The 9978-nt window shown below is 36.3% G+C and overlaps 1 protein-coding gene across 2 annotated transcripts; it reads left to right on the top strand.

The window, feature by feature from the left end:
- The first annotated feature begins 6216 nt into the window (after positions 1-6216).
- LOC111916528 (cysteine synthase) lies at positions 6217-9597 on the top strand. Of its 2 annotated transcripts, none has more exons than XM_023912192.3 (10): positions 6217-6487; positions 7237-7346; positions 7525-7582; positions 7670-7933; positions 8021-8158; positions 8331-8382; positions 8494-8543; positions 8803-8862; positions 8942-9022; positions 9250-9597. In XM_023912192.3, the coding sequence occupies exons 1-10, from the start codon at positions 6263-6265 to the stop codon at positions 9340-9342; spliced, it is 1131 nt and encodes a 376-aa protein (XP_023767960.1). In that variant the 5' UTR covers positions 6217-6262; the 3' UTR covers positions 9343-9597. The 2 variants fall into 2 exon arrangements, with proteins under 2 accessions (XP_023767960.1, XP_023767959.1); XM_023912191.3 differs by having other exon boundaries at positions 6220-6487; positions 8464-8543.
- The last annotated feature ends 381 nt before the right edge of the window (positions 9598-9978 follow it).

Here is a 9978-nt window from a genome sequence, read left to right as displayed (position 1 = left end):
TCAAGATTAAGAAAGTTCGGTCCATATGAGTTTGAATTTGTCGTAAACTTTATTTTTGACAAATTCACATGGATAGGAACACATACACCATTAAAATCTAAGTGTCATAAGATTCCCTCCTTCATGAAAATGACTGTGAGGAAATGCTTTCACTAATAGAGATTTTAAAAAGATAGTGATTGTGAAATTGTATTCTCAAATTCGATTATGGTTACGGTATCCCTTTCCATGATTCGAATTGTGAGATCTGGCAATTAGTCTGAATTGTTTAAGACACACACACATGAACTATCTAAGGCAAAGGTGTATAAGTTTATAAAGCCTTGATAAAAGATTATCAAAGCATTAGGTATTAGAAATATGAACTTAAAGAAATTCAATAGGCATTGTTTTTCTGAAAGTTAAGTTGTTTCTGAATACGTGTCAAAGCTAGTGGGAGCATAAGTGTTATATTTATAATAATCATCGTGATAGTGGGAGCATAAATGTTATGATTGTATGATTATTAAGGCAAGTATTGCAAGTTAGCAATATTAATTATAGAAAACAAGAGTTATACTTTACAAAGTTGTAAGGATTGAATAGTTGTTTTGCTATAATTAAGGGAGAGAATATTATGCTTCATTTCAAATCTAAAAGCTTAGGTTGTGGAATGTTAATAAATTTAGTCAAGGATACATAGTGTGTTCTTAAATTTCGATTATGATTACGACATTCCTCTTCATATTTCAAATTATAAGAACATAGCAAATAAAATATTATAGCAGAAGATTGATAAAGTATTAAATCTTCATGTAAGACATTATGCATCGTGTCCCATACACTTCGGGTATAGGATCGATTGCGAATGCTATAATATTTGACCATTCTAAAAAAAAAAATTCCAAATGTCTAGCGCATTTAGAGGGAAAAAGGACAAGAATCAGTTTTGACTAAGATAATTAAACAACTATCAAAGGACAATCCAAAGTTCGCCGAGGATTGGTCGCTTGTGAATAGTTGAAAGTATGATATTAGATGGAGCATATCGACGTTGTTATGAATAGATAAGATTCTATTGAGAATGAGTTGTCATATGGTAAGTATGGAAAGGTTTCCATATTAGGAGTTAGATAATGAGAATCTATGTCTAGATTAGAAACTTTATGCAAAAGGATGTTCAAAGGAATGTACCTTGAATGAGAGATATCACATCTATGGAATTGTCTTCTAACAATCTCCGATAGAGAGTTTTGTAATTTCATTTGCAATAGTCATTGTGACCTTAGTGCAGTGACATTACAAAAGAATCATTACATAAAATGTTAGAATCTAACATATTTCATAAGTAGCAAGAATTTGATATTCTTACACTTGTGATAAGGATTGGGAGTTGTGAAATGAGTGTGATTGGAAATGTGTTAATTTGATCTATTTCACAAAGTAAGGACAATATGTTAGCATTGTGTGCATGCTAAGAGCATGGGACAAGTGTAATTATAATTCAAGTAAGAAGTTGATTACCCGAAACGACAAATAATGAGTAATCGATATGGTGATAAATAAAAGGTGTTTTATTTATACTCAAAGGTTTGACACCATATGGGATTAGTATTATTCTTGTGTTTCACTTTGCATGTTTTGACTTCCTGAATAATTTAGTTGGTTCAGAACAATCAAATTATTCGAACGGACCACAATCGTTCATATGTTGGAAGTAGGTATGAATGAAGACTGCCGTGAATTGGTGTGTGGATTGTTTAAAGTGTGTTAGACATAAGCAATTGTTTGTTGCAACGTTCATGAGTGCTTATGAATATGATTTGAGCATTGGATTAAACCTACGCTCACTTGGATCACTTCATGGATTTTATCACGAGTGATTGGTGAGACGATAACATCTTATATTCTTGAAACCGAGATGTGTGAGTTGTATCTTGCGAGTCGGTTGCACATTGATAATATGTAAACGCACCAGTAACTTAGTGTTATAAAACATATTGTTGTGTGTGATTTGGTGAGTGAGTGCAAGCGATCATTGAGTCAAAGTTTATCCGTTCCTTTTATCCAAAGTAGGATAAAAGCAATATCTGTGGGCCCCTCGATGATTTAGTGATGACACCTAAGCGCTTGGCCAAGCCGGGACTAAATTGATGTGTTCAATTGTAGTCTATTGTCAGTCGTCATAAATCTGAATTCGGGAAATAGTATAGAAAGAATGATTAAGTTCATGTCTCATATCTATACAATATCTAGAATGGAGGAATATATGATCCCTTATCTAAAGGACCCGCGTATCTGATAAGATCAGAGTTGACAACGGCTTTGGAAAGCTATGATTGCAGATCAGGATCTGAAGTCATACGCAGAATAGTTGTTAGACTTATCCAAGTGGGAGACTGTTGGATTAGTGTCTAAGTCCATAACTATTTTGGTATGTACTTGACCCGATGGTGCATGGTCCTTTTGGGTTGCCTTCACCAAAGCTTCTTGATAGGATGAATTATGGAGAGTAAGGATTAATTATGATTTATTAATATATTATGTGAATAATATATTAAAGGAGAAATCATATTGTTTAATTAATATAAGTCAAGAATTAATAAGAATTAAGTTTATGGCTAAAAGACATTAATTAAACTTAAGGGACTAGAACTGTCAATTGTGTGATAGCTGAATATTGAGCTAATGGACTCCATATTAAAGGGGTGGACGAATTCTATGGGGAAACCCATTAGAAATCGTCCAAAGGCCTTTAAGAAAGGGGTTCATGGGTTGCTTAGGGCCTAAGCATTCAAATTAGGGTTTCCTTGTTAGATAACCCTAATAGCCTCACTATTTAAGGAACCCTTAATCCCCAAAAAACGTGTAGAAGTTGTTCTCTAGGGTTTCCACACGTTTTGGGTAGCCTCCACTCTCCTTATTGTTCATCCTCTTGCTCTTGGTGTTTGTGAACCATTAGAGGAGTGACATTTGTGACTCTAAGCTTTCTAAAGTCATTACAAGGAGGATTTGAGATTGTTATTACTACATAACAATCAAGGTATGATCTAAACCCTAATTCATATGTTATATTGATTATCATATACTAGATCTAGGGTTTATAGTCTTGGATGAATTGCATGTACAATAGCGAAACTTAGATCCAAGCATTAGGGTTTGTATGAGCACATAGGATGTTTTTATAGCTAAAACCCATCACGAACATCTCTGGTATCTCTGCCCTGATGGCCGCAGCCACCTCCTCATGGATGATCCGGCAGATCTCCTCATCACTAGTCCCGCTGCTCTCTGGCGTATGACGTGTCCTCACCATGATCCACCTCTGAAATACAACATACGATATATTAGAAACTCGCTTGAGCATACTCGCACTCGATAACTCATCCCTCCTTGATCCCTGGCATCCCGAAGATTCTTACTTGAACTGTACACCGCGCCGGTGTTTTCAGTAGTACGAGCCCAATACTACCGTCCGCATCATACCAGTATACACCCCAAGTCCTCCTCTTAGGATCCCAAGTCCCAAGTACTCTATTATGCATAACCCACTCTCTAACAGATCTCTCATAAGCTCCTCACTGCTACCTACTCACTCTCAAGCATCTCATAGCAGCTCACCTCCCCTTAGGCTAAGGCATCACAAATCAGGTCACTCTAGTCCTAACAGGAATACCTAGCCCACTCTAGCACAAGAATACATCATATCAATCTCATAAACATATAACATAAGGGTATTTTAGGAAATCACCGTTCGGGCGCTGACTGATCGTACACACGACTCTGCTCTGCGTTTTCCAAAAATCTTTTACTCTTTTTAGAAAATTTGGTTCTCTTTTGAAAATATTTCTCAAATCCTCAGTTTGAGTTCAAATACGCCCGAAGGTGTACTCGAATCCCTCAAACCAAGGCTCTGATACCAACTTGTAACAACGTAAATTTCAAAACAATTTTTTGCATTTTATAAAAACATAATTCATTCATTATTCATAAAAACCTCATTGTTTAAAACTCAATTCATAACATATATCAATCCCAAGATCTCATAACATAAAATCCCGTGTGTGTACTGATCAAGCCGACGCCTTTCCGCGATCCTCACTAGTACCTGAAACACATAACATAAAACACTGTAAGCACAAAGCTTAGTGAGTTCCCTAAGATACCACATATAACACATATTAGCCACTCGAGGCTATAACTCTGTGGGTCCGTGCACCCAAACTCTGTGAACCCTCAGGTTCTAACTCTGTAAACATGCACAACATAAATCACCTAGAATAATGCTGTGCAACACATAACACATATATAACATACAAACACTGTATCACATAACTCTAGTTACCTACTCAAGGTAAAGTATAGTGAGAAGACTCACCTCGGATATCTCAGTAAATCTCGGACTCGGTAAACTCTGGTCTAGCCCCTGCCTAATCACATGAAATAAATACTCTAATTAGTACAACCTTCAGGGCTAGGCTAATCTCTTTCTCTCTATTCATCCTCTATAAGGGTAAAAGACTATCCTACCCTTCCGATGACTCTAAGGTCCAAACATTGACTAACCCTAAAAGTCAACGGTCAACCTTGACAAAACTCGCCGAGTGCACAACTGTGACTCGGCGAGTCCACACATGTTCTTCACTCTCCTAGTCCTCATTCGACTCACTGAGTCAACCTCAACTCTAAAAATCATCACTGATCACAATCTGTGAAATGTCCCGACCCAACTCGCCGAGTCCGACTCCTGACTCGGCGAGTACCATCGTGCACTCTGTCCTCTAGATTCCCTCTGACTCACTGAGTCGCTTCCCCAACTCAGTGAGTCACTAACTGTGTGATTATCGGGAAAACCCTCGTCCTACTCGTCGAGTCGGCTATTGGACTCGGCGAGTTCATGCCATGCTCAAGCTGAATTGACCTCTTGAGGTCAAATCCGTTTCTCTAAACCATAGATCTAGCTTCCCAAGGCATTATAATCACGTAAAGCTAACATCTTGGTGCTCATGCAAAGGCTCAAAGGTCTTATTTGAAGATATGGCCTCTAAAATGACATCCTAAGCTCATAACCTCCATTAACACCCATAAAGCTCAAGGGAAAAGGGTCTCTGGACCTCTTTGGCTCCAAATCTACAGCACCAACACGAGAAGGGACCAATTACTCCATATAACCATCCTCTAAAGGGGCTAAAAAGCCCTACCTCTAAGAATTACACCATAAACTGAAGAAGGGTCGAATGAATACCTCAAAATGAAGTCTCTGAGCCCTGGAATCACTGGATTAGCACCCTCTTCAGCCTCCTCTTGACTTGGTCCTCTTCTATTTGCAAACACACTAAAAAATGATCAAGAAATGACTCTTTTCCTCTCACAAACGCTCTAGCTCACTTAGGGTTTCTCTCTGGGGTCTGGTAGCCGCAAATGACGCCCTTTAAATAGGCCCCAAACCCGAGGAATTATGGTTTCATTAAACAGCGTGGACTTGTCGAGTCTAGCCATCCACCCAGATAATGATTCGCGTCTCTACTCGGCGAGTCTACGCATCAACTCGCCGAGTTCTTGAAATTCATTGAATAAATAAAATACCTGAAATTCCGGATGTTAAAAATGAACTTGCTGAAAACGTTCACATTTAGGATTTAATCTGCTATAGCAGGTCATAATGGTCATATGTGAACACTTCTAACAAGTTTGTTACCTAGATGTGTACAAAAAAAAGATACTACCCAGATGTGGACATACCAAAAAGTTAATTACCTTAATAAGTCATTTTCCCAAAATATTATTTTCATAAAATAATAATTTTCCAATTAAATACGATAGTTGATTTATTAATAAATGAATTCGAAAAAACTATTCAATAAATGACTACTTACTAAAGGTGTCACGATATATGATCATATTTTATAGACAATATCGTTATAAAATGGAAAATGATTGGTACATAACAGTTTTTTGTTATACATACAATTTATATGTTATATAATTGTGCCATATAATATTTTAAAACATCAATCGGTATGTATGAAAAAAAAAATATTTCGTACAAACGAGCTCCCTTATAAAACAATTTTTGTAAAAAACCGTAAGACTTATTGTGGTATAACATTGGCGAATGTATTTGGAATTTATTATTATTTTATTTTAATTTTAATAAGATGGATTAAACTGTAGAGAAAACCTAGTAAAGGGATCGGTCCCAGTTAAGTTATAAAAGGAAAGCCTGAACCTCTTTCACTTCATATCTTCATTTCATATCTGCTTATCGAGAGAGGCACCAGCAATGGCTTCTTTGATCCACAAGCACTTCTTTCCTCTTTGCAAATCCAAGTCCAACTTTTACCCAGACGCCCCTTTCCTCAATCGTCCTGCACTTGCTTTTTCGCTTGGTCTCAAGAAGCCCTCCTTCTCCTCCTTCCCATGTAGCCCAATCGTATGTAAGGCTGTTTCTGTGAAACCACAAGAGACTCAAGTCGAAGGTCTTAACATCGCAGACGATGTTACTCAGGTTCCTTTGCGCTTATTTCTTGCCTATTTCCCCATGACCACATCATTTCCTTTGGTCTTGTTTATTTGCTGCTTAGACTTGTCTCTGAATAAATTAATGAGATCTACAACTTCATAACCTATGTGATTGGTCAAGTTTTTGTGTATTTATGACAGCTTATCCAACCAACAACATTCGTTTGTGGTAGAACGAAGCATGTGTCTCAGAGTGGTTTTGGAAATGAATTTGGTCAACTATGATAGAGATGTCAATGCTTAGGGTTTTAACCAATTCTTACTCTACTGCCTTATTGAATTAAAGTCCATTGGTATGGTGTTTATCGATATTAGATATTAGCACAATCCGGTGACATCTACTCTAATGGAATTGATCGGTAAACATTTGGCATCGGAGTGGATAGTTTTTGTCCTACTGTTGTGCGTCCTCATGTATAGTTTGTGTTGAATTAGGTTCAGTGAAGAACATGATATAAGAGATTATGTATGGAAAGAGGATCATGTGTCCTTGATAAAAATTTAGCCAAATACATAAAATGGAGCTTTGTTAGTCATTAGAAGTATCTAATTCAAATTACATCTTTTAAAAGAGTATTGTTCAGAGTCGCTGAAACATCAATTGGGATTTAAGGTGTGGGGTGATTTAATTCTAAAGCATTCTTGTGCTGCTTTTGGAATTTCGTTCTAGGACAATAAAATATCCTCATTCTAAGCTAATGGCTTGTTAATTTCTTTTGTGTTGTGATAATGCAGCTTATTGGAAAGACTCCAATGGTGTACTTGAATGACATTGCAAAGGGATCAGTTGCTAATATTGCTGCCAAGCTTGAAATTATGGAGCCATGCTGTAGTGTGAAAGACAGGTGAGAGATAGATTAAACTGCAATGTGTTTAGACTTTAGACATAAATGTATTTGTTTTTCAAATTAAATTGTATGATGTCCTCTGTAATACTGTAATATGATCTAAAAGATTTCAGCATTATCTGAATAAAATTGTATTCTAGTACTGAAAGGCCTGTTAACTTTTTTCTGGCTTCAGGATAGGAAACAGTATGATAGCAGATGCTGAAGAAAAAGGACTTATAACACCAGGGAAGGTAAAAAAAAAAAAAAGAATAGTTACAATTTTGAGAATGAGAAGATGGAATGTCATGAATTGACATAGTAATTTTGATTGTTTCCAGAGTATATTGGTTGAGCCTACAAGTGGGAACACAGGCATTGGGCTTGCATTTATAGCTGCTTCAAAAGGGTATAAGCTGATCTTGACAATGCCTGCATCAATGAGTCTGGAGAGAAGGGTTCTTCTAAAAGCATTTGGAGCGGATCTTGTTCTCACAGACTCCTCAAAGGGCATGAAAGGAGCAGTTCAGAAAGCTGAAGAAATAGTCAACAGCACACCCAATTCTTACATGCTTCAACAATTTGATAATCCTGCTAATCCAAAGGTAAGTAATTTTTTAGTTAAAATCATTTATTTGTAAAGTATGTCAGTATGTCTTACATTTACATATTAAGATACAACTTGTGTGCAGGTACACTTTGAGACAACTGGCCCAGAAATCTGGGAAGACACCAAAGGGAAAGTGGATATATTTGTTGCAGGGATTGGAACTGGTGGAACTATATCTGGGGTTGGCCGCTTTCTCAAAAATCAAAATCCTGATGTTAAGGTAGGTAGCTTAACAGTTTATATGACTTTTTCTTAAATTCATATATATATATATATATATATATATATATATATATATATATATATATATATATATATATATATATATATATATATATATATAATGGAATCCTGTTGGTTTATATTTTACCTGATGAGATTAAACTTATCAGGTGATTGGCGTGGAGCCTACAGAGAGTAACATATTGTCTGGTGGAAAACCTGGTAATTCCTAAAGATTATCTTTAGTTTGTGATTCCAAGTTTTGTGTTTTTTTTTCTAGCTTTTATTATGTGATAACTGCAGGCCCTCACAAAATTCAAGGGATTGGGGCAGGTTTTGTACCAAGGAACTTGCATCAAGATGTGCTTGACGAAGTAATAGAGGTCTGGTTTTTTTTCCCAATGGCTATCTATTAGTATCGTATAATTGTAAATAAGCATTCTAGTATTTTATATATGAAAATGTTTTGGATCATTTACAAGAATGCAAGTCTTTACAACTAGTAACAAACCAATTTCAAAAAAGCTTTCTATTCATGTGGTTGCTTATGCGTTTTATGGACACTACACTAATGTACAAAAAGTAAGGTATGATCGGTTGATACAAACAAAACCCTTTCTTTCTTTTATCAAACTTTTCCAGATTTCCAGTGATGAAGCTGTTGAGACTGCGAAGCAATTGGCACTCCAAGAAGGCTTGTTGGTAAGGGGGGTTTTATTATCTTATATTTCATTTTGGTCCGTGTCGTGTGGCTTAACACCTTTTTGTTTTAATTTTGAAGGTGGGCATATCTTCTGGAGCAGCAGCAGCTGCTGCCATCAAGGTTGGAAAGAGACCTGAGAATGCAGGAAAACTTATTGCAGTATGCATCTCACACCCTTACTTTTAACACACATATATACGGGCACATGGTTGCTTAAAATCCGACTAGTTTCTTCAAAAAAAAAAAAGAGTTTTTCTTCCAGCAACTTCCGAGCTGACCCACAGCGACCTGGTGTTTAAAAGTCAGGTGGTTGGCACAAGAAGCGGGTCCCCAAGACTTTGGTAATGACCATATCTCTAAACTATGTAAATAAATGATTGTTGCAGGTTGTGTTTCCAAGCTTTGGGGAGCGATACCTATCCACAGTTCTTTTCCAGTCAATTCGGGAAGAGTGCGAGTCAATGCAAGCAGAGCCATGAAACAAGCGTGAGTGTAGTGTGTCTTTGGTTTTTGATCATTTAGAAGTCTCGCCCAAAGGACATGGTAGAGATCCAGCAAACAGGGGCTCATCATTTATTACATGTTTATTTATTTCTTGGAGTTAGGAAGTAGGATTTGCAATAAAGCATAGTCCTTAATATGGCTGGCTATGCACCAAATCATTGTGTTTTCTTTAATCTATGTTTTAAGCACAAGATAATGAGATTTCGCATTTATAACAGTTATATTATTCACTTCTTGTTCATAACAGTTACATGAATCGTCCTACTTGTTATGCCCCTATGTTTTGTATTTCATAGGGGTGGGAATTGGTTCGGTTTTTCGGTTTCTTCGGTTTGAAATTTTTTTTTGTTCAATTTGAAACCGAACCAAATCGAATTCAACTTCTCTAGACCAAACCGAAAACCGAATTCTAATTCGGTTTGGTTCGGTTTGAAAACCGAGGAAACCAGATATAAACTTAAAAAATTTTCAAACATACATTAAATGTTTTTACATAGAAATCTAAAGTTGCAAACTGAAATATCTAAAGTTTCATACAAAATGATCCAAAGAATAAATGAGTTAAAATGAATTTTACTATATAATTAATACTTTTATTAAATATAAAATAT

The sequence above is a fragment of the Lactuca sativa genome, chromosome 6, assembly GCF_002870075.4.
Source record: "Lactuca sativa cultivar Salinas chromosome 6, Lsat_Salinas_v11, whole genome shotgun sequence".
Classification (NCBI taxonomy): Eukaryota; Viridiplantae; Streptophyta; class Magnoliopsida; order Asterales; family Asteraceae; genus Lactuca; species Lactuca sativa.
The sequence above is the reverse complement of the archived record's forward strand: the minus strand, read 5'-3'. Positions and strand labels throughout refer to the sequence as shown.

Bases quoted from the DNA above. Each gene is read 5' to 3' on its own strand.
- LOC111916528 (XM_023912191.3), top strand. From the start codon at position 6,263: ATGGCTTCTTTGATCCACAAGCACTTCTTTCCTCTTTGCAAATCCAAG. The intron at 7,347-7,524 runs GTGAGAGATAGA...TTCTGGCTTCAG, and splicing joins TGCTGTAGTGTGAAAGACAG to GATAGGAAACAGTATGATAG. The intron at 8,544-8,802 runs GTCTGGTTTTTT...AAACTTTTCCAG, and splicing joins TGCTTGACGAAGTAATAGAG to ATTTCCAGTGATGAAGCTGT.